General features: G+C 38.6%; 1 protein-coding gene across 6 annotated transcripts in view; it reads right to left on the reverse strand.

Annotated features, from left to right (window-relative positions):
• The window catches only part of ralgapa2 (Ral GTPase activating protein catalytic subunit alpha 2), a 174,705-nt gene that overhangs the window by 10,191 nt on the left and 139,284 nt on the right, over nt 1-25,230 (reverse strand). For all 6 annotated transcript variants that reach the window (XM_051869184.1, XM_051869180.1, XM_051869182.1 and 3 more), the window contains one exon: nt 1,003-1,127. In XM_051869184.1, coding sequence (XP_051725144.1) covers nt 1,003-1,127 — 125 coding nt within the window. The remainder of the gene's footprint in view (nt 1-1,002; nt 1,128-25,230) is intronic.

A 25,230-nucleotide genomic window follows, 5' to 3' on the forward strand; every position in this document is an offset into this window, starting at 1 on the left:
ATGCGCTCAATGACATGTCTGTGATCTGCTACAATCTTCATCACTGCAACCTTTCATGCCACGATTTAAATGTAATGCTATAATCAACACTTTTCATGATTAGTTAACCTTGAGAGCTGTAATAGTAAAAATGTGCTGAAAGTTTTTGAGAGAGTAATACTTAGCTATTTCAAATGGAAAGGTATTAGTCAATCACAGCAGTGGGCGTTTACACTGAAGCCTCACAGCAGACACGCCCCTTCAAACAGAGCGGTCAAATAAGAGGGATAAAATCAGGGTAGGAAAAATTCCTTTTATTTCTAAATTATGACAATTTTTGATGTAAAAGGCACCTTATAAGTGCACCCCAGGGAACATTATAAAACAATAAAACAATGCAGTTCATGACCCCTTTAAGCTGAACTAATAAAAAAAGCTAAAATGAAATAGATTAAACCTTACAAAACTATATAGACATATATAGACTATATAGACTTAATTTCCATGACACCCCGGTTCTTTAAATAGAATTATACCCACATTCATGAATTCATTAAGCTGTAAAGCAGTGCGATTTTGGTTTGACATACTGCTTTCACAATTGTAGGCTGTATTGATTTTATTTTTGCTGTCATAAAATGTTGAGCCTGGACGGTCAGCGCTTAATCTAGACCTGTGCATTACCCACATCCATAGTCTTACAATACATATGAAATGCAATAAGTAACTGTACCAAAAAATCTATACATTTTAGTGACTTCCCAATTTTGTACACAGGGGAAAAACAAATGAAAAAAAAAAAAAAAAAAAAAAAAAAAAGTTGCACTTTTTTTTCTTTTCTTTTTTTTACAGTATGTGCACTTACAGTGTACTTACTCTAGAAAGTACTTAACACAAGTTAATATTAGGTTTAGGTTCTGGGTTAGTACATAATTACTATAGTAAGTACACAGTATGTACATGCAGAACAGGACTGCTACCAGCAACAGAAAGGAAAATAAAAGGACAGAGACGGTTTCTCACCTGCACCTCCAGTTGGCCAGTAGCTGGGGGAAGGCGAGAAGACCTGAGCAGCAAAGTCCTCAAAGGTCATGTTCTCCTTGTGGTTCTGAATGATGGCCTCCAGGTAGAGAGCCCTCTCCTCATAACTGACGGCCCATCAAGGAAAATCAAAGACATTCACATGACAGCAAATCATCACAGGGGCCAAAAATACCCAGGAACAACGACTGGACAACGGAAAAGAGAATATCAACAAGAAAATCCGAACAACAGCACAGATAAAGAAAGAAAATTCAGTAATGATCCAAAATTTATTTTTTATTTTTTTGCTGTCAGCATCTAAAAAGTGATTCATGAAATCATCATGAAGTCATTTAGAAATGTCGTGTGAGGAACATGCATATTCAAAAATGTAAGCATGCATATGGTGAATCAAGATGTTTGCGCCATGTTTGATGCCAATGATGCCAAATGCAACTGCTGCTCATGAGTCTTGTTACCAACCAAGTTTGAATATGCAGAAGTGCAAGGAAGCTTTCTGAGATCTAACAGTAGATATAACACACATACACATATACGTTTTTGAAAATACGTCTCATGTGCTCACCAAATCTGCATTTATTTAATAAAAATACAGGAAAATCAAACAAAGAATAATATAATAATTTAAAATAGCTGTTTTCTGTTTCAATATATTTTAAAATGTAATTTATTCCTGTGATGGCAATTACTCCTGCTTTCAAAGATACATTTACCATTGCTCGGCAAACCAACAGGAATCCACGTGACTGGGAGTTTCGTGTGAGTTAACAGTTGTGCCGCTCAATATATTTGTGAAAACCATGATACATTTTTTCAGGATACTTTTATAAACGGAAAGTTCAAAAGAACAGCATTTATTTGAAATAGATTTTTTGGTAACAATGAAAAAGTCTTTACTGTCACTTTTGATCTAAATAAAAGTATTAATAAAAAAACTGGCTTATATGATTGGTTTATATAGTGTATTATAATGTACAAGTTTGAGGACAGTTCATTCTTTTATTGCATGGGCAGCAGCAGTGTGAACATACTGCTACACTTCTCCGTCTGTGTTCCACAAAAGAAAGAAAGTCACACAGTTTGAGTAACATGGCGAGTTTCCATTTTTTTCCTTGTACAGGCAGCTAAAATAATCACTGGAAGTAAATAAAAAAAAAGGAGTTGTAGCAGAAGACTTTTAGAGAAAGGACAGAAAAAAAGTTATTACAGTTTGCTTTAATTAAGATTTAGCTTCCGGATCCGGCATGTTCCACTTGGCATTTCAGAGCAAATGGAAACTTTGTGTAATAGGCTGGGCACTGGTACTACGGCAGATGAAATAAATCAAATCTTCCTGAAGCCATTTGCACTGGAGTCATTACACACATGGTGAGCGTGGCCTGTTCAGTTACAGCTACAGTCCGTTAACCGTCCAAACAAACGCATGAGCAGGTGTTTCTGCCTTGACGTCCACATACACACCAACACAAGCCTGGCAATCACTCAAGAACTAATACACGAATACAATCTGTGTGCATTGCTGTATTTATATGTATATAGCGCATGTGTGTGTGCTCTAATGTCTAATGAATAGGTTGTGGAGTGGAGGCAGGGGCGTTCCAGGGCCACATGCCTGCCTGCTGAAATTCTGGAGGGCCCCACTGATGCCATTCCCATCTCATTAGGGAGGCTGCTTATTCCGCCAGGCGCTAGGCTGTTGCCAAGGCCTTTGCACTCCATCATGACCACGCTGGCTGCGCCACACCGCTCTGTGTTTGAGCGAGCCAGTGTGTGTGTGTGTGTGCCACGTGCCGGCGCAGCAGGAGCTGAGGCAACCGTGACAAATTGTTGAAAAGGTCCGTCTGAACCCAACGCTGACAAGCACCTGAGCCTGAGGGCTGCACACAAGCAGGGAGCGGTCTGCTTCACTTCTGCATGCTTTTCTCCTAAAAACACACAGCAGGAAGGGAGGGGGCGCACGTATCTGGATGAAAAAGTTATAGCTTAGCCTCGAACAAAACCGACCATCTCTGGAATCAAAATGATCAGCAACAGACGGCAAGCGGTGTTCTGAACGTGTACATATAAATCTGAGTGCATTTGCTCTCAGTATTACAGGAGTATTATCCAAAAATTGCAGGTTTTGCTACTATGGAAACACGGGCAACATCACGGTAAAGAGCCTTTATCTGTATCTAGAAGAAAAACTTTAAGTGCGTTATAGCTTAGCCTTGAAACAACACCGACCATCTCCGGAATTGAAAAGAACAGCGAAATACGGCATGCATACATAAACGTAAAATCCAAAAATTGCTACTATGGAACAGGGCTGCCCCCTAACAGTCGACTAACCGTTAGTCGACAAGAAGAGGCTTTGTCGACCAAAATTGGTATTAGTCAGTTAGTCGCAGGAAAAAGATAACGCAGTCTGTGACGAACAGATAGTTAACGGCAGAAAATCCAAACGCCTATCATTCATCGACCTCACATATGGCTTATCACTTGAAACATGTAAGTAGTAGCAACTTTACAAGTCCACTCGCTCTAATGTCAACCTAGATAAATGTGCGCTATTATTTGGCGCATATCCAAGTGTTTGTGTGGAGAGCACTTACTGCGGTGCGATCACTTGCATTTAACTTAAAATACTCCCATCATTTTTGGTCATACAGATAAGAATAATCCAACATTCAAAACTGTAAAGCGTAAGAAAACCCCCCCGAAACTCAGCATATACTTGCCTCACAGACATGAGAAATATATCTATGGAAAGCTTGAAATGTCTACTTTTAAAAGAACTGAATATTTTTAGATTATGTAATCAATATGAAATGTGCATATAGGCACGCCCACTACTGCGGAGATGACGAGTCAGCTGCTGCAAGCTTTATGCGTGCTTTTGAGTGCTGATTAGGCTATGTATTATATATATGGTTTATTAATATAAACACATGATTAGTCGACTAATCACTTTAATGAACAACTTCTAGTCTTTAGTCATAGACAGCCCTACTATGGAAACACTGCAACATTACGGTAAAGAGTCTTTATGGCTCATCAGGACTAAAGATGGAAGTGTTAGAGGAATAACAGTGAGTACTGAAAACACAAACTGCCAACACAACTGAGATGTAAAGCAAATTAAGTAATGGGTGCAAAAGAAAAGTGTATGTGCGTGAAATAGAGGACAGAGGGAGGGAGGGAAAGAGAGGAATGAGAATAAGGGATAATAAGCCTGATCCCACTAGGTCAACAGAGCCATATGGCGTTCCATTATCAGAGATGCAGATGACTTAAGCGTGGCTCAGCTATTGAGATTCCTAAAACAAATATTGACCTCAGCCAGAGTCACCGCTGCCATCGGCCAACCTGCACTCCCACTTCCTGAGGATGAAAAAAAAATCCTAACCTTCCATCTATTGAACAAATTTATGCAGCAGTCACAGCACATTACATACAGTATCATACATTCATCTGCGCCTAAGCGATGTTTGCGGCTTCACATCAATTCTGGCACACCTCTGATTTACGTGATACTGCGTCGGCAGCTGTTTACATAAATGTATTCTGGTCTTTAGATATGGTGCTTGTGCTTTATTGTTCCTTTGTATACTTGATATTATAGTATAAAAATGGTGTACAAAAAAGTCTTTACAATGAAAAAAAAAAAAACTGGTGTAGAAATCATTTTAATTCAGATATTGCTAGTAAATTTCACAAATAATTACAAAGAAAAGGCTAGTTACACATTGAATTAAACCTGAAATTTTGAAATAGTATTTTCTTGTAAAACGTACTCCAATAAATCTTTCACTTATAATCATTTTGACATTGCAGTAGTCAAAACCATCAAGCTGCTTTTACTGGCAGACTTAATTTCTGATTTATCTGCCATCACTGCTCAACATCTCATCTCTGTCTCGGGTTTCTCTAATTGTTGTGGCACAGGTTGTTCCTTTAAATGCATGAGGTGGGTTCCTGAGGGCCTGAATGATGGTGGCGTGGACTAATTCAATAAAGCAGAGAACAGTGACGCAGGCTTCGCACGCCGTCCAAGCGCTTGTCTCCTGTCGGAAGCAGGGAGATCTGAACATACAGCAAATACGCTGAATGTTTGCACAGACAGAGGTCTCTTAGATGACACTGTTCCAGAATGCTAATGTCGAGAGAAAAACAAACACGGGACCATTCTGTATTTTCCGCAGGCAAGCGGGAACCTACATAAGTTGTCGATGAGAAGAAAGTTAAGTTTAGGGATTTCCCAACGAGATTGTAATTTAAGTCACCATTTCAGCACCTGTGATGGAAAAACTCTCCAGTCTGATGGAAACGAAACGTAGTGGGAATTTCCAAAAGAACACGACTCCCAAAGGCTCGCGCACCCAGAACATCTACACAAAATGTTTTAGAAAGAGCCGGAGAGAGGGATGTGGTGTCAAAAGGGCAAATTTAACATCCCCCTGAAATGTAAAATAATGTGATGACCTCATTCAAGCACAGGTCAGATTGTGCTTAGATGGGAGAAAGGGATAAAAGGGGGAAAAAGTGTGTAAACAAAAAGCACAATAGCGCTGTTACAACAGAGAGGGAAAAACAGATGAAGCAAATCCACTTTGGAGGAAAAATGTCCTCTAAGCATACTGCAGAGGGGTTTTAACAGATAATGCTCTTTTTCCACTCTTTTGGAGGCCACTTTGCCACCCCACGGTGCACCAGGTGACAAAGGCGAGGCATTAAAGGCTGTCGAGAGCAGAATCCCAGGGGACCGCACAGACTCATTGAGTATTCAGGAACAGTCCAAAACAATCTATTCAACTGGGTCTTCAACCAGAACACTCTGAAGCAGAATACAGTTACAGAAGCTTCAACTGTTCTGTACATGTTACTACAATGAAATCACCAAAGGATTGTTTAAAATCGCAGGGAAACATTTGGATTTTGATTCAGGAATTAATCTGAATAATCACTTGTATAGGGGTGTGTGATATGTATCGTCTATTATAAAGTCGTAATTGTTGTTTTAATGATGTACAAGCTAACATTATTGAGTATGTTACTCGCACGTTGCAAAAACAATAAGATGAGATTGCACACTTTCAATGTGATGTAGTCTAGTAGGATGCAGTTACAATGACCCCAATGTTCAATATATGGGGGGTCAATTTTTTTCCCCTGAATATCAGCGCAATTATAAATGTGACTGACTATATACAACAGTTCAATAAACAAGAGCTTAATATTGCGAGTTACAATTTAGACTCAATATTCTGTTTTTTGCTAACAAAAATAGTTCCAAATAAAGCCACAGTAGACGCGTCTCTAAGCAACACATGGTGTTTTGTTACTGAATGAATACATGTTTTTGAACAAATTGGTCGGGTCAATGATTCAATGACTCATTTATAAAGACAGTCACTGTCTTCATTCCAGGCATTTGAATGAATGACTCAATGACTCACTCATTACACAAACCTATTGGCAGTTTTAGTGTCATCTTTAAAGTATCATTTCATTTTTTAATTATTTCATATTTCAATATTCATTTTTAAAAACAATATTTATTGATGAAATGTAAGAATCTGACATAAAATATGATGCATACATCTAATTAGATGAGAAAATTGTGCTTATAAAAGGTAAAATGGCCCTAGAAATCAATTAAAAGAAAAAAAAAAAAAATAGAGGAAAAAACTTCTGTCACTGCTGTGAATTGCACAGAATATGAAGAATATAAAAAAATCTTCGGGAGTCAGCTGTCCATGACAGGCATAAAACCAGTCAAGCTACCAGCACAAAAACACACTCAGCAAAACATCACTGATATCACAACACTGATATCAACAAAATCTCAAAATCTTATATATCAACACATTGATATATCATTTTTGTCAACACTGCACACTTTTACACACATATTTAGTGACTGTGTGCTAAAACAGATGATTTACTGTACGAGTAAGTCCATTTGTTTTGATCACCCTACCCTACTAAATTAGCCATCGTGAAATGATAATTTTTTCTGACGTGTGTGAGAGGATGATAGAGCGAGATGAAGAGTATGTGTGCTGTTGTCCAGATGGTAAGGGGTGGCCAGTGGGGAATAAAGAGGTCAAGCACTTTGGCAGATCAAAGCCAAGGTCAGGTGGCAGTAGTGGCCATGTTCAAGGTGCATAGGGACTCACAGGGCCTCAGATGGCTTCTCATTAGCAGTCAGCTCAGGGCCCAGACCCCAGGGACCGCCTTCTGAACCCATCCCACCCTGAAACCCCTCCCCTCGGTCCACACTCACAACAAAAGATCTCACCCCGCAGGACACCTCAGCCTGGATACAACACTGCTGACTCAGGGTCACAATGCCAGTTTGACAATGCGCATAAATCCATCATTAACATGTTCGTGGAGATAAGGAAGTAGCAAATGATGCAGGGGAACAGGAAAGGACAGCCATGGTTAAGGTTACATCATGAAATATAAGAAAATGGTTCTGTTAATGGACCTTAGTCAAAGTAGACAGCATATGTAGTGTGACGTGAATGAAAACAAGACCGTGAAAGTTGCGGATATCAGAGGGCGGATTCACAAAAATCTTCTTAAGAAAGATGTTTGTAAATTCTAAGAAATTTGTACGAATGTTCCTTGGTGCAATTCTTGAAAAAGTTCTCAAATATTTTCTGATTGTATGATGGTAATAATCGTAATAAGCGTTCATGTTATTTCCGTAACAATGATTGGATTCAGAGTCACTTTTTTTTAACGTATGTTTTTAATGTGTGTGTGTGTGTGTTTTTTTTTAAATAGCTATTTTCAAAGAGCCTGTCTCAATATGGAGAGGTCTGTTGCATTAATATCATCCTTAAACATCTTACCTTTGGGGATTTAAGACTTAAGATTTAAGTTGGAGATTATCCATTATTATCTATTATTAACTTATTTACATTATGTTATGTACAATGAATTTTAAGAACATTGTTTTCAAGAAATTTGTTTAAAACAATCTTAAGACACGTTTTTTGGGAATACAAAATACTGTACAAACTGTATTCTTAAGTTAGCAAATAAGAAAACAGCAGTTAAGAAGAATTTTATTCTTAGAATTTTTGTCTTATTTTCACAACAATGTTCCATAACTAAAAACTCCATTAAAGTTTTTAGTTCACAGTAAATTTTGTGGCGAGACATATTTTCAGTGTTTTGTTGGCAATCAATAAAAAAAAAAATAGTGTCTAACCTGACCAAGGTCTGCAAGAATTTATTCCGTAAGTTTAAACATTAAGCCAATTTTGTATTTAACCCTACAAATAGTACTTTGATAAAATGGAACAGGTTTGTGACAAAGTGCAAAGAGCACAGATGGACAAAGTAACCCAGAGGGGCCTGAGGTGTAACGCTGGAGCTGTTGCAGTTGGGTTTAGAGCTTTATTAGCATCGCAGGGGTCAATTAGCAAACAGAGGCTTGAGGCCTTGCACTGCTGTGTCTGGTTAAGCTGAAGAAAGGCAAGGTCTGATCAGAGATGGAGGATGTAATTGAAACATAAGGAGCCTCTGGATTTCTAGCCTGAGGATAGGCCACTGTGCTGCACTTCTGCATTCAACTGCAGAGCCTGTGACTGAGATGCTTGAAGCAGCTGCAACAAACACAATGTTTACAAAGTTTCTGCCAGCTACACAATTTCATTCAGACAGCTTTCTCACTTAATACACTTAAAATAGAAGCCTATGGAGAAGTACACTAGGAAAAAAATAAAACAGACACTGTTTTAAAAGCATAGCCACAAGACATGGCAAGACACACCTGTTGACATGAGACTAGTGTGATAAAAATCACTAACCAACCTTGTTTGTGCAAAGTTACACTATCGTTCAAAGGTTTGGGATGAGTACGATTTAAATAAAAAGAAAAAGAAAATAATATTTTTATTCAGCAAGGACACATTAAATTGATCAAAAGAGACATTAAAGACATTTATAATGCAATAATACCTGGCTACTTTCACATAATATGCACAAGACTACCAGTAAAGTAACTATCCACTGCAGTGTAACATTTTACTATAAAAATGCCTGCTCAACGTTAATCAAAGGTATCCTCGTTACACTGCTATTAGATTATTATTTCAATTAACCTCTATTATAGACATAAATGATGGACAGGAACTTTTATAGACAGACATTTAAAGTTTAAAGAGCAAATGCAAATTTCATCATTTCACCGCTGTAACTATCAAGGCACGGCAAAGGTTAACAATACGTTTCTGCTCACCCCTCTCTTATTTGGCCTCTGAATGGGCTCTTGTGAGAGGACGGAGAAGTTGAAGAACTGGAGAGTGACCATGCATGCTCAACCTCCACTCCAGCCAAGCACCAGCCATTAACCTCGACCAATCACATTGACCTTGCCGTCTAGCCGGGGAAGAGGATAATTGGCTGGTTTAGAAAAAAAGGCCCCGCTGCTTTTGGGATATTGTCCGAGCGAGCGTACTGCTGACATTCTCTGTCTGTAAATGGAATGTTCTGCATACAGATGCCTTTCCGCATTTCTGCTGCACTTGTGCTCTAATTAGGCGCTGACACCAGCAGTCAGATCAAACGACGGCAGGGCCTGACTCACTTCCACAGTCTCAGCTACGCTCTTGATTATATAGTATGAAATGCACTTGATCCTGTGTTTTTTGCAGAATATAGTAGTGGCCAAAAGTGATGTCCGGAGGTGATTTTTTTTTTAATGACCCAACAAGTTTAATTAAACCATAAAAATATGAGGAAAATATTTTATATTTTTTTTAAACATGTTAAATATAAGGAAAGAACAAAACACTAAACCTGGTTAAGGTATTTATCCGACAAAAATGTTAGCTAGAGGTTTTATTTTACTATGCAAAAAAGCATAGAAAAATAAGCTCGCAAGAAAAAAACCAGCAGGCCGGACCGGTCGACTGATAGACACCTGCTTTCAAACGCTCCCGTGTGTATCTGTGTAAGCGCTTGGTGAAGAGTGTCAAAGATGTCTATTTACAACATGTTTTTGAAACGTTGATCATTGTAGCCAATCACAGATATATCTGATGAGTGCATGAACACAATGGGCAATCAGAAGTTTTTACAAATCCCCTCAACAGAGCTCAAAGCGTCATATTTTTTACATTTCAGTACCGACTTGGTATTGCGGTCAGTACTTTTGACAACACTAATGCTTACAAAATCTATAACAAATTTTCAATAATATTCGATGCTGCAGAATCAGGGCCTGATCACACTTCTAAGCCCAAAGTATACTTCAGTTTTGGTGCAAATGCTTAGCATATGCATGCATTTGAACAAAGTCTTTTAAAGTATACTCTATTTTAAAGCATGTGCGAACGCAGGCGCTCGACACATGCACTATTTCCCTTCAGAAGACTGATAAATTGTGACTGTGCTGGCAAAATGAGTTGCAATGAGCAAATTTTCAAAAATTAGTTATTGTTATTCTCACATTCTCTATTAAAAACAACTGAGCTACACGCGTTTGAAGTCGATAAAGTCAGCATTTTGAGAAAAATCGAGTTTTCTGAAGGTTCAAAAACACAATCACCCAGCAAACATACCTTAAAATCCCTGGTAATACTACCAAATTTGGCACAAACCAAGTCAAAACCCATATCTAAAGGAAAAATATATATATTCGACTTTTTTCCCATGATTTCATAATTAATGAAACAGACAGCCTATATATTAACACCTACTGTACCAAATGGACCTAATATAATGTTACAGATCATCAGATGTTTTTTCCCAACAGTTAACCAAAATTTCATTTAAGACATAATAGATAATGTTTGTCTGAATACTGAATACTGTAATTGTGTGTATGTGTAAACCGGGATTGCGCGCTGTCTGAGACGCCTTTGTGCGCACGCTTCAGATCTGTCAGTCAGCACGAGTAAGATCATTTTGTTTACATCAGCATGAGTTTGAAAATCACATTTCATTGGTTCAGACTCATGCCATCAAGAATTCACTATGAATATATTTAAAAAGTTGGAATTATGCGCTTTAAAACAATACCAAACTTGTGCTAAGGGAAGCGACAGTCGTCGAGAAGCGAGCAGAGAAAAAATGCTTTTTTCATGGTCAAAGGAAAAGTACTCCTCTCAGAAAACGTACAAACAAAGATACTTTTAGATGTTTAATTGCTATTTGGAGCATTGGGATTGCTAGACGAGGGTTTAATGAACTCATTTTTGACCAAAACTGACATTATTCACTTGTTTTGCCTGCAGCTCGACATCAGCCTGTGCGCATTCCAACTAATTTTGCCAGCACGAGATACAAATGTTTTTGGCTCACGTTTAAACTAGAGTTGCATGTACCTCTTAACCCCCTCACACAAGCGCTCATCAACGCGGCCGTCTATTGTTGTTGCCGTCTTGCGTACAAATTTGGCTTGCATGCATTCTAGCCGCAAATGTTAAAATATTTCAATGCAACTGAAGCTCAGATCAGATCCAAAAATGTCGCATTTGCATCTGGTCTGAACTCCGCACAGCTCCTGTATTACTCTCCACTGGACATGAATGATTTCCGGTCTCTCGTTCATGTGGGAGAGTAGAAAGGTGGCTTCATCACACCATTTCTGAACATGCAGCATTTACAGAAATACACTCACGCCTTAAATGTTAACTCAAAACGGACTCTAAGCGCTCCGCCAATGAAAGAATGAAGTATCGCTTCTATAACCAATTAAACATTTATGAGGGCTTTTATGGGATTGGAAAAAAAAAAGTGTGTTGAAAAGCAAATCAGAGAAGAGCAAGCAGCAAGAGATGCACAGATAAAACAGAGAGTCTTTCCTCACAAATGCACTTGATGCCAGTTACCGTCAGCTCCAGTGCCCGTGGGATGGCAGGTGTTGATTGGTGGCTTTCTATGGCACCGCTGTAAGGGTACCTGTTGTCACGGTACTGGACGGAGGCGCGAAGCACGTCTCGGTGGAAAAGCCCGGAGGAGGTGTGAGGTGATTATGGGATGGATGGGGGAGGGAAAGAGAGGGAGGACTCCGGAGGGACGAGTGAAACAATGCTGCTGATGTGCTCGTCATTAGCTCAAGGCCCTGGCGTCTCATTAGTCAGCTTGTTCTCAGAAAGACACCATGATTACTGATCAAGAGCGCCAGAGTGAGCGTGTGCGTGAGAGAGAGAGAGAAACTACAACAAACAAGGGTGGGGACGCATCAGAAAACGTCCCTCTTGTCTTTCAGTCAGTAATGTCAGCTTCTGAAGGATGCGTGTGTATGTGTGTATCTTCCACTTTAACGAGAGGCTAATTAAGCCCAAAGCCCAGAGCTGAGGGGACAGGAAGGGGAGTTAAGACAGGTTAATTGAACCTCCAGGGGGACGTTCACACCCTCCACATCTCACCTCTCCAGCATCCATCTCAGAAGGAGACGCAGCGACGTAGAATTATGAGCGTGACATCACTGCCCATGCAGATTCCCACATAGAGCTGCCAGGCCGGCCGAGTCTGAGCACAGATTTACGACGGGTTTAAATCAAACGTCTGCGGGTTTCTCTGCGCTACCTGAGCGTGACGCACAGTGGCTCCTCTGCCAACGGCGCTCGAAGTATTGATCCGATCTATGGGTCAAAGAAAAGGGCTTGTCGGCATAGAGTGAGAATGCAGAGAGGTTAACAGGTTACACCGCACTGAAAGATCTGCCGCGGTGATACAGGTGGCACTCATATTATAGATCTCAGGGGAATTGTTGATTAAGGTGAGGTGTATGTGACTCAGCAGTTCTCCACAGAGAAAACGCATATCCGGAACGCCAGTCCGTCTTACTTTCTCACAGAGAAAGATCTGAGAGGAATGGGAAAGTAACCTTTGAGGCTATGGAAGGTGGGAACCCAGGAATACAGCAAAGTGGATTTTCAAAGACACAACTGGATGAGTCTCTCTGAAATTTTCACTGGTCAACCAATGCCAATGCCAGACTGAACTGCAGCAAAATGTTCTCAACTTCTGGATACGATGTAGCGTTGCTTTTGCACTTGTCCTCTACCTCCATGCGACAAACCATTGGCATTGAAATCAATGGATTTGCTGCATTCAACTCTAGTGTGTAGGCATCTTAAGACTTTGAGAAGATTGCATAGCCACGCAATGCTTAACTCCAAATTCTACACTCTAAAAATGCTGGGTTATTTTTTTAACCCAAATGCTGGGTTCAGCCTGCTGGCTCATTTCATTGGGTTATTTTTAATATTTTTACCCAGTGCTGGATAGTTTTTCTGTACTCAGCTGCTGGGTCATTTTTACTGTCAATACAAATGATAAACCCACTCACATCCCTACCCAGGGCTGGATCAGTGTAACCCAATGTTGGGTAGTCTGCCAAACCGGTTAAAACTGGATACATTTGTCAATGGTTATTTTGTGTTCTGTTCTGAGAGAAGGGGGAAACCTCCCGAATGAAATATGGTTTGTATTACATTGCACTCCTATCAAATTATTATTGTACAAAGAGGAAAATGTGTGTAGTCTCACATTTTGCCTTTTTTTGTTTACATGTACGTCACAATTAAGGTCTGCTTGGAATGCTAGCCTTCTACAAACGCAGCATACACCGGATCTACACTCGAAACGAACCACCATGGAAGTTTCACGGCTGCCAAACGAACGCGCGACTAGGGCCGAAACATGACGCGGCATCGCTGTCATGAGTTGATCTAGCTGTGGTCGTGCTAAGTGTTTGATGGGTTGAAACTTAAATATCTTGAGATGGCACAAGGTAAAGCTGAATATATAAGATTGTCATTTAATGAACTGGAACAGCCTACTGATACCAGTTTTCTTCCCACAGATTCCCATTGGCTGCTTTTGCTGCTCCTGTCACATCCAAAAATGTTACTAAATGTTTTTGAGTGTAAAAGACTGACTTGCCATTGAATAAAAAAATATTGTATATGAACTGTTCCTGTCCTATATATATATATATATATATATATATATATATATATATATATATAACAGAGGTTTTAGAGTGCATTTTTATTATTTGAAATGAAAAACCTTCAATATCAAATTGACTGACCCAGCACTGTCAAAAAGAACAAAAACAAAAAACAACTGAGCAAATGGGTTAATGTATAAAACCCAACAAGCTGGGTAAAAAATAACTCAGCATGTCTTCTCCAATATTTACCCAACACTGGGTTGCCAAATAACCCAGAAATGGTTGTTTTTAACCTAGCAAGTTTTAGAGTGTAGTGAGCATTCCTGCTTTCTACTGTCTACATAGCATGGCACAGACAAACCCTGTTGATCATCTTGTGTGTTTGACCTTTTTCTACAAAGGATCAATGTCACAAATTTGCTTATTTGATTAATGACCTAGAACACTGGTTTTCAAACCTGTCCCGGAGGACCCCCATCCCTGCACATTTTGTATGTCTCCCTCATCTATCACCTGATTCAACTCATGTGCTCATTAGTAGAGACAGCAAGACCTGAAATGGGTGTGTCAGAAATAGGGAGACATACAAAATGTGCAGGGCTGGGGGTCCTCCAGGACAGGTTTGAGAACCACTGACCTAGAATCAAACAAACAAAAAACTTAAATGTATAAAAAGTTTTCAGTTGTGTTCATTATACATTACTATAAGTCCATTTTTATTCAACTGATTTTTTTTTCTCTATCTTGGATGATTTTGTAATCTTTCCAGATAAATGTTTTATTTAACAAATTCAGAATGTCAGAACTGCAGTCAGACAGAGCTTTTTTTTAAAGTCACACACTGGTAAGGGCTTTAATATGAGATGCAATGAGGGAAATAATCAAGCAAACAAATCACTACTATAAAAGACAATTAGCAACAGTGGCGCTTTTAAAAGAAGTTATAATAAGATGGAGCCATCAATGCAGACGCATCTCAAGTCAGAGGTGGGCAGCGCAGGTTCTTTGAAGAGCTCTTTTGTATCCGACACAGGCCTCTTTGTGATAAAAAGCTCCAGCTTTTATAAAGCCCTCCTCGCTGAGACAATGAGATTAATTCACATGCGAATATGCATCGGGTGCTGAATAATCAGCTAAACATGCGCTTCTGAATGGACGTGGATTATAAGAGAGATCCTGTGATCCTCTTGTAAGGTATCAGACAAATGCATAAAAAATTAATAAAGGTGTTTAACAATGCTCCAAAATCTGACAAGGACAAAAAAAATCTAACTCTAGTTTCAGTGAAAAAAATCCCAGTCTTTCTACAACTTCAGTAATACAGAGTATACACTGTAAAAAATGACTGTGATTTTAATGGTAAAAGACTGTACAGTTGCTACAGTGAAAAACAGTTAATTGGTTTACAGAAAGTTTCCGTACTATGAAGTCGAGTCATCTTCATTTATATAGCGCTTTTTTAACAATACATATTGTTTCAAAGCAGCTTCACAGTGACAATAGGAAAATTATTATCGAGCTAAAGTTGGTTTTTGATTGAATCACTTCTTTTGTAAAAATTGTTAATTATTACTTTAGGGTCTGCTTAAATGACACCTTTCCTACTGAAAAAAAAACCTTTAATGAAAAACTGTGATGTATTGAGAAATGGCTGAAGGCTACATTAAATAATTGTTTAATTTGTTTTTAACCCTGTAAAGCCTGATATATGAAATAATAATAATTTTTATTTTTTTTTAAATGGAAGAGTGTATTGAGCTTTTAGACAAAATCTAAAAATAAATAAATAAATAAATAAATAAATAAAACCCAACTTTATGGACCATATAGACTAATATAGCAAGGATATGGCGCTCATACTTGAGGAGGAAAAAATACACTTCAATTTTATTCAGAGACCCAACAGAGAAACTCTTTACTAACAATATAACAGTTATTTTACACTCTAAAAAATGCTGGGTTAAAAACAACCCAAGTTGGGTTGAAAATAATAAAGAAATGTAATTAAAATGAATGATAATTTCCAACATACTTTGGGTTCATTTTAACCAAGCAATACAGTAATTTTTAAACAATAGTTGAATTAAATAAAACTACCCATCAGGTTGGATGAACATTTAACCCATTCGCTGGGTTAGTCCATTTTCAACCCAACTTGTTTTTTAATCCAGCATTTTTGTGTATGTTTACTTCAGAAAAATCAGTAAATATTTTTCAGCAAAAAGGATGATTTTAGGCTTTAAAGGGTTAATATTTATAGGGTTTAACATTTAACTTTAAATAAAGAAGCATGTTCAGCAGCATATCAGTTTTTGCTGAAGTATGAAGTTTCACTGGTATTAGTATTACCTGGTGAAAGGTTGATATCACGACAGTCTGATCAATCATAAATTAAAGAAAATGAGAATACGTCTAGGTGGGGATGGTAAACAGACTTCTGGTGCAGCAACTCTTTCTCTCCATCTTCTCTTTTTTGGGGGGTGTAATTCCTGCCTGCAGGCGCTCTGTGCAGTCAAGCGCACTATTACGAGGCAACAATTAAGCGGGATGTGGAAGCCGGCACCTGGTCCAAGGCATTCAGTGGCTTTCAGCAGCAGCTGACTGTACAGTGTCCTCCACACCAGGTGGTCCTCCTTCAATGACATTAGCTAGTGACTCCAGGGTTAATAAAGGGCCCGCATTGGCCCAGTGTGCTTGCACAAATCCCATTCACTTAGCCACAGACACTGGCTCTTTAAATGGGCTGACCAAACAATGTGCTCTCACAACACCCACACAAAGAGAGCTCAAAACACAAGTTGAGAATGTTACTTGTCATCAGAAAGCATACAGGCTGTCTTTAAAATGTATGGATATGCTGCTGGAGCAGCTGTAATGTTTCCTAAAACTGGGCTCCTTTTCTGCACAATCACAATGCTGTGACAATACAAACATATCTATATTTCTCAGAATATTACAGTGATCCTTAGATTGTTTTTTTGTTTACATAACACGTTTAATCAATCATTTGTCCTTTATCAAAGTACAAAAGGATTAAAGGGGTTAAAAATCATGATCCAACTATGTTACTGTGATATAACATTTTCAATTGTAACACCATACGCCACCAGTCAAAAGTTTGGAATAATTAAGGAAGAAGTCTCTTATGCCCACCAAGGGTGCAAAAAATACAGTAAAAACAGTAATATTGTGAAATATTATTAAGTTTTATATTTGATGTAATTTACTCCTGTGATCAAAGCTGAATTTTCAGCATAATTTCTCCAGTCTTCAGTGTCACATGATCCTTCAGAAATCATTCTAATATGCTGCTCAGTTATTATCAATTATTATTTGTGCTCAATTGTTAATAATGGCATCAATGTTGAAAACCGTTTTGCTGCTTAATATTTTTTGTGGAAACCATGATACATTTTTTTCAGGATTCTTTGATGAATAGAAAGTTTAAAAAAAAAAGCATTTATTTGAAATAGAAATGTTTGTAACATTATAAATGTCTTCACTTTTGAATTTAATGCGTCCTTGCTAAATAAAAATATTAACTTAATATTAATTTAATTTTTTTTTTTTTATTGTACCTACCCCCAAACTTTTGAATGGTAGTGTATCCACAAAAATATTAGGCAGCAAAAACTGTTTTCAACATTGATAATAAGCAAATGTTTCTTGAGCACCAGATCGGCATATTAGAATGATCATGTGACACTGAAGAGTTTTTGCTCAGGTAAAAAAGTAGTAATATTTCACAATATATTTTTGATTAAATAAATGCAGCCTTGGTGAGCATAAGGGACTTTTTTCAAAAACATTAAAAAACATGTTTATTATTCCAAACTTTTGACCGGTAGTGTATGCATTTAGTTGATGATACCAAATGGATAATTCACTTCATAAAATAGAGATAAAAAAAAAGTGATATTAATTGCAGGAGAGGAAGATTTTGTCATCATACTCATGGTAGATCAAGACAAAATGTTGGGCTTGTGTGGGGGAGGAGCTATAGACACTTCCTCATAAAGCCCGTGGCATCCTCACTTCACAGCTTTGTGCACTAACCGTCAATGAGACTCATATACATGACAACAGCTATAGATTTGTAGTGGCTCTGCCACAGTAATTAAAAGGCTGTATGAACTGTTTGAAACCAAGACTTGCAAATCACAATGAAATGCTAAGTGCTTCCATTTCAGCAACATGCTGAATTGTCTGGCAATCAAAAGGAGCAGCAAAAATAAAACCAATCACAGAAACGTAATGAAGTTCCAAACAGGCGTTGAAATGACCTCTGGTTGAGGCACTATTTTATAATGAGCATTTTCGTAAACAAACAAATGAATAAGAATAACTGGGAAAATTACGGCATTATTATAGGCATCCAGTGTAACGTTCTCATGCCAGGAAAGCTGAGGAACATTAGCAGAGCTTAGCCCTTCACCGAGCAAACTGCACTCCTCTACTTCACAATGTAAAGAAGCTCCATTTCCACATCAAAGCCCGGCTGGAAAAAAAAGCATGATGCACACTTTTATGTCGCTCTGCGGTTTTTGCTGTTGTTTTGTTTATTCCCCCTATCCTCTTCGCAGAGACTCCGTTTTGTGTGAACATGCAAATGGAGAAACACAAGGACATCCTTTAGCTCAGAACAATCACAGACAGCGCGTGGAGGAGCCGTCTCTGCCTTTGAACTGTTTAAAGTGGTATTAATGGCCAACTTATAAATAATCAACTAATTCCTCTTTAAAGATATCCGCCAGTGGGGCACTGGAAACTGGGAGCGCTGCAGTCTTTAAAGAAGCAGCCCTCTCTGGCCCCAATGTGCAATGTTTTATTCATTTATTTTTAATGCTACGCAATGATTTGTAGCTTGCAAAACTTTATTAAACAGCACAACGCTTCAATCAAAGACCTTCGCCAGGCATTTCACTGAAAACTGTTGCCCACATTCAACTAGGTTTTTTCATTTACATAAGGATAATTAACAGGCATTACAGGCATTAAGGGTGTGCGATTACTATGATCAGACGATATTTAGCGCATATAACATATTGTGCACATTCATGAGAGCACAACGATGCATGCATGTTGTTGACAAGAGAGCAGACGTTGTTGCGTAAGTGCGTGTTGGAGGTTTTTTTTGCACAAACAAAGCACTTGCGTCACTTTATAAAATTGAAGTTAAACCACTGGAGTCACGTGGATTACTGTAATGATGTCCTTTACTACCTTTCTGGGGCTTGAAAGTGGTAGTTGCGTAGGCTGTCAAAGGCTGTCTCAGATTTCATCAAAAAGATCTTCATTTGTGTTCCAAAGACGAATGAAATTTTTAGAGGTTTGGAACGACATTAGGGTGAGTAATTAATGATAGAATATTTTTTAATTATGGGTGAACGAACCTTTTAACCTGCAATTACAAAAGCATAAATGTTTTGATGTTTTAAAAATAAAACGAAGATATATGAAATGATTTTAAAATTGAAAAGATACTTTAAATATGAAACTAAAACTGCCAGTAGGTGGTGGCAAGTCACTGTTAATGAGCGAATCATTGGGTCATTAATTCAACCGATTTGTTCAAATGAAATGATTCATTTCAGTAACACCACTGTGTGTTGCTCAGAGACAAAACAGTTCTGCTGTGGCTTTTTTGGAACTATTTTCATTGGCGAATTGGAGCAAAACAGGCAATATTATGTCTAAAATGTAAGTCACTTAATTGTTTATTAAACTGGTGCAATAATGCTGATATTCGGAGGAAAAAAAGGCACTCTTTGTGTGCTTTGCTTAACTATATCATATGACATAAATATAGCCCAAAAGACAAATACTCATACAGGGGCATTATTACTGCAATTTAATAGAGTAAATCCCGCATTGAGGGCATGCACTCTAAATGCGCACGTGCAGTAGTCTAACCTAAACTGAAAAGGCTACATCACGCAGTGTATGCACTCTCTAGGCGTGTTTTTGTTTAGTTTTTGCAAAGTGAGGGACATACTCGATAATGTCAGATTGCACATCGTTGATATATATTGCACATATTCCAGGGCAGCATCTGTGCATTCAGAAATTTGGTACTAATTCACATTAGGAAATAAATTGTGTTTTTGTGAGGAGTCATCAGAATGGTCTACGCTCACATGAGATGAAGAGTGCACTCATAACAGCTTTCTATAAAAAGTGTTTAATTGTGTATAGTGTGGGTCGCCTATCAATGTATTTAGGCAGCTGAAATGACGTGACCCACTAAATCTCGGAGAGAATCATTGGCTGCCAAGTTGCTAATGTTGCTGGATGAACGTTTGGGAAAAGCAGACAATGAAAGTTATTATCGTGATTCAATATCTGTACGACCGAAGAAGAAGAAAAGGTCTGAAGCCAGAAGTATAAAAGACTGACAAAGGTAAAAAAAAAAAAAGAAAAAAAAAAAAGTGGAACTTGGTAGAAAGACTTTACGACAGAGAAAACCCTGGGTGGTTATGTTCATGCTAAGCTTCTTTTTCGTCGGGTAGGTAAGGGAAACTGGAAAAAATATATTTCATATCTGTATCATATCTGGCTTTCATGACTCATATAGTGAGAATATGGAGCTCATACTCGATGAGGGAAAAAACACCTCAGTTTTAATCAGAGACCCCAACTAAGCAAAAATATGTAATTTGGTGCAGATGCTGATATTTATATGGCCAAAAAGTAAGATGAAATTCTGAAAGCTTATAATGTAAATCAAAGAGATCTTTATAACAGTATAGCAGATATTAGCATAAAATACATCCAAAATCTCATTTTATACTCACATTTTAATATGATTTCTTGAAATATTACTAAGGATCATCCTGAAATATTACTAACAATATAAAAGTTATTCTTACATTTACTAAAGATCAGTAAAGATTTAAGTAAAGCACAAGCTCAAGGGGTCATTTTTACAATTATACTAAAAGTCCTTTTACTTGCTAAAAAAGTGTAAACTATCAATCAGACGACTTGTAGTAGATTGTGTGCGACAGGTTTTTCAGCAAAGTTTTGATCAGGTTTATCATTTAGTGGCCTTAAAATGTTTTGCATATCAAATATTATTCAGTAGGCTTGATGGTTAAATACCTTTCCTGTACTTGTGCTCAAAACATAGTCATTAGATTGAAAATACCCAAGAATATTCCTTATAATATAGAGCTTGTCTAAATAAAATGTGTTTGGTACATACATGTGTTTAATTAAATTGCTCTTTATACACCTAACTTTTTTTGGTGTAGTGTTTTATTATTGCTAAATTAGGGCCGCAGCAGCTTTACAGAAATAACACGACACAAAAGGAAAAATGAACGTATCACGGGACGTACAATACAGTTGGCGGGTTATACGGCGGCTGACATTTGAGTGACATTTAGGGAAGAATTGGATATGTATGGCATAAGAGAGGATAAGCAGCGGTGGCAGTCTTCATTCAGACCGAGAGAGCCAGAAATGAGTGACCGAGCTCTGGGAGATTGAATGGTAATCAGGGCACTGCTGATATTCGCCGATTGAAGACTCTTTCTCACCATTGGAGGATTTCAATATCACAAGAGCCCTAGAGGCAGTATTCTTATCAGCAACGGCCTCAGACAAAGAAACCCCCCGAATGAGATATGAGCTTTAACGAGGGCCGGTGCTGAACGACCGTGACGATTAGTGAGAGGAGAATCAGGCATGCGTGAAGACGCAAACACAAAGGCACGAAAAGCCCCTCTCCTGCAGACGTGTCCACATCCTGGCACGCAATCGCGCAAACGAACACGAGCCTTGAGACACCACAACTCTTTTGAGAAAGACTATCATGCGAAGAATACCTCCGCTGCCGCAGGCAATTTCATTCTAATGAGTGAGAAACAAAACACAAACAAAACAAAGCAACAGTGCTCTGGAAAAACGCAGTCCGATCTTGCGCACACACACTCTCGTACATTCAAATACTCCCACACTTAAGTGCCGAAGCTTGCCAGAATTGCTCATTATCACTCCCTTTACAAGACTATAGACAAAGCGCGCCAGAGACAAAACCCACACACGGCTCATCAATGCGAACGCGTTCATTGTGTACAAGGGCGACAAACAAAAAGCGAAGCGACATCCATTTGGATAACCTGAGAGGGCTAACAGCTTTCTCCCAGAGTTGGCAGCCTGAGGAGGGAGGAGAAGAAAGTTCATTAATTAAACAGGGCTTGGGCAGACAGATGGAACCGCTAGCTGGATGCTAATTACTCTGAGAAGACGAGCAGGTTTAACACTCGTCCTCCCCTCCTCCGCCATCAATCACAATTAGCACAGCTCCGAAATGTCCATCCTGCTCATCGGACCAACAACAGGAAGAGTGAGAGACGGAGATAAAAAAGCAACAGAGGCAGGAACTATGACCAACTGGACCACTTCATGTCCGCTTAGAATTCAAAGAACATTTTTCGCAGATGCACAGGCATAGACTTGGGTATGGACCGGAAGATCATGTACCACAGTTACGAGACCAAGAATCCCTACCAAAATTTCTAGTGACCGATTACATGATTCAGTGTCATCTTGCCATTTGTGAAGTGAACGGGACCAACGAGTATGAGCTGAAGAAAGTGCATCCATCCATCATAAACGGATAAAAGGCTTCTGAAGGGAAGCGATGCATTTGTGTAAGAAAAATATCCATATTTAACAAGTTATAAAGTAAAATGTCTAGCTTCTGCCAGACCGCCTTCCGTATTCAACTTACGAATGTTGAATACGTAAGGTGTATGACGTAGTGTAAGCGAACTGCGAGAGGCGTTACACTTTCTTCCAAAGTTGAATACGGAAGGCGATCTGGCGGAAGCTAGATATTTTACTTTATAACTTGTTAAATATGGATATTTTTCTTACACAAACTTATCGCTTCGCTTTAGAAGGCCTTTATTATCCCCCCGGAGCTGTGCGGAGTACATGTTTATGATGGATGGATACACTTTCTTGAGCTTCAAACTCGTTGGTCCCGTTAACTGCCATTATAAAGCTTGGATGCTTCAGGATATTTATTGATATAACTCTGATTGTGTTCATCAGAAAGAAGAAAGTCATATACACCTAGGATAGCTTTAGGGTGAGTAAATCATGGGGTAATTTTCATTTTGAAGTCAACTAATCCTTGTTGTCCATCCAATCTATGCTTGTGAACCTGTCCACAGTCCTTGCTAAGGTGCACCTGTGGCCACTGAGAGAAAATTTCAGCTGAACCAGCATGAATCAGCAGTGAGAAGTAGTTGTTTGCCCAACTTAACATTTACTATACTCAGGTAAAATTGTATGAATACAGTAAAAGAATAGTATTTAATTTAAATCAAAATCATTTGTAACAACAACAACAACAAATTATAGACCCCAAACTTTTGATTGGTAGTGTACTTTTGCACCATAAAAAAACAAGAGCTGTACAAAAACCATGATCTATTTTTTATTAAAACCATCAAAGACCAGTCTATTGTGTGGACCCTGTACGTGAGTAGGGAACAAACGTAAACATAGAGACATTCTGTCTCAACAAGAACAACTGATCAGTCGCTCTAATTTCACTGTGCACATGAAAACATGATGCGTTTGTATAGCATTTGATGTTAAAACCTTTGCTTGGAGGCAACAGTTTATCCATTGTTTCGCGTTGTCTCACATCCACACAAAATAAACAACAACAAAACAGGAGAATACTCCATGCCAGAGTGCAAAAACACAAGCTGGCAGGTGCCAACAGGAGCCGCTCTCACGCTTACAGGCGGTTTAGTAACGTCACTCCTGAGGGAGCATTAATAAAGGAGCAAGCTCTGAGTAACTCTACCTCTACCTCTCTCTCTCTCTCTCTCTCTCACACACACACACACACACACACACACACACACACACTGGGGGATCCAACCCTGATCTGGCAATGGCTCCTCCATTCACAATAGTGGCAGAACATAGACAGATGTCAAGCATGAATGCCTAATGGAGTGCTAGTGATTTTTTTTTTTTTTTCATTTTGTGTGGGCGGAGACGGAGGTTCAAGTTTAAACGTAGATTGTCAAATTCAATCACATTGGCGCAGACGTTCTGTGATGTAAAAAAATATTAGAACAACAAACACCCAGTAGTTGCTAAAACCAGGCAACATTTTGTGGAAACTTAGAAAAATCTTTTGATTTGAGCCAGTGCACTCTTGAAGGTTCTTTATTGGCATCAATGGTTTCATGAAGAACCTTCCATTTCCATTCCAAAATGTGTTATTAACAGTGGAAAAAGAAGGAAAAAGTTCTTTGAAGAAATTTTCACTGTAAGGTTCTATGGGGAACCAAACATTTTTCTTCTAAGGCATCGATGTGAAAATCTCCTTTTGGAAACTCTTTTTAAGAGAGCAAGAACACCCTGGCAACCACTCAAAATGAGTTTTGCATAAGCAAGCACTACTGTATTAAGAAATGGTAAAAATCTAGTTTACAATATTACTTCCCCATGCCTTCATCCTCTTGGCAGAAAAAATGAATATTTAATGCGTAAAAAATTGTGGTCGGAGCGGCAAAACAAAAGAAAAAAGAGAATATCATCAAGTGTGTATTTCATTTCATGTTGATAAAGTATGAAGAAGTTTGACCCAGTAGCATGCTGTACTCATATCGAATTAGACATGACTCGATGACCCGGGAGTCTTCCTGCTCCCTGCGGAAATTTGATTAAAAAAGCTATTGAGGATTCCGAGCATGATGATGATGTGCAGAAAAGAGAGCCCAGGCAGGATGGATAAACATGAAGTACATGAGATCCATACACACACCTTTTACATTTGCCACCTGTTTTTTCTTTTTTTATTCTCTCACTGAGTTGTTTACTGACCTGTGTTTAAGTCCTGGGTTTACCATAAGAGAAATCCCCCACGGGCATTTGTGTGTGCGCGCATGTGTGTGTCACTATTCTTTGTTCCAGGCATCACAAGCAGCAGGAGGGGTAGAGAGAGCCAGAGAAGAGTAATGCTATGAGTCATTCAGTGTTAGAGAGAGAGAGGGTGGGTGGGAGAATACTTGAGTATTTCATATAAAGAGGCAGCAGCGAGACGCCATATGCCATATGGGCAAAACTGACTTTCCACTCATGGCTGGGCTTGACAGGCCTGTGGATGGGAGCCCCCCTTGATTGTGTATGTGTGTGTGTTACAGAGGCTATGTTCAGAATAAAATATTAACTTACTGTACTGTGCTTGAAAAATATCAAGTGAAACAGTAGGTATTATTTCACACGGTAGTATTCTACACTATTGTGACACACTGTAAAAA

Source organism: Ctenopharyngodon idella, chromosome 17 (genome assembly GCF_019924925.1).
Source record: "Ctenopharyngodon idella isolate HZGC_01 chromosome 17, HZGC01, whole genome shotgun sequence".
Taxonomy (NCBI): Eukaryota; Metazoa; Chordata; class Actinopteri; order Cypriniformes; family Xenocyprididae; genus Ctenopharyngodon; species Ctenopharyngodon idella.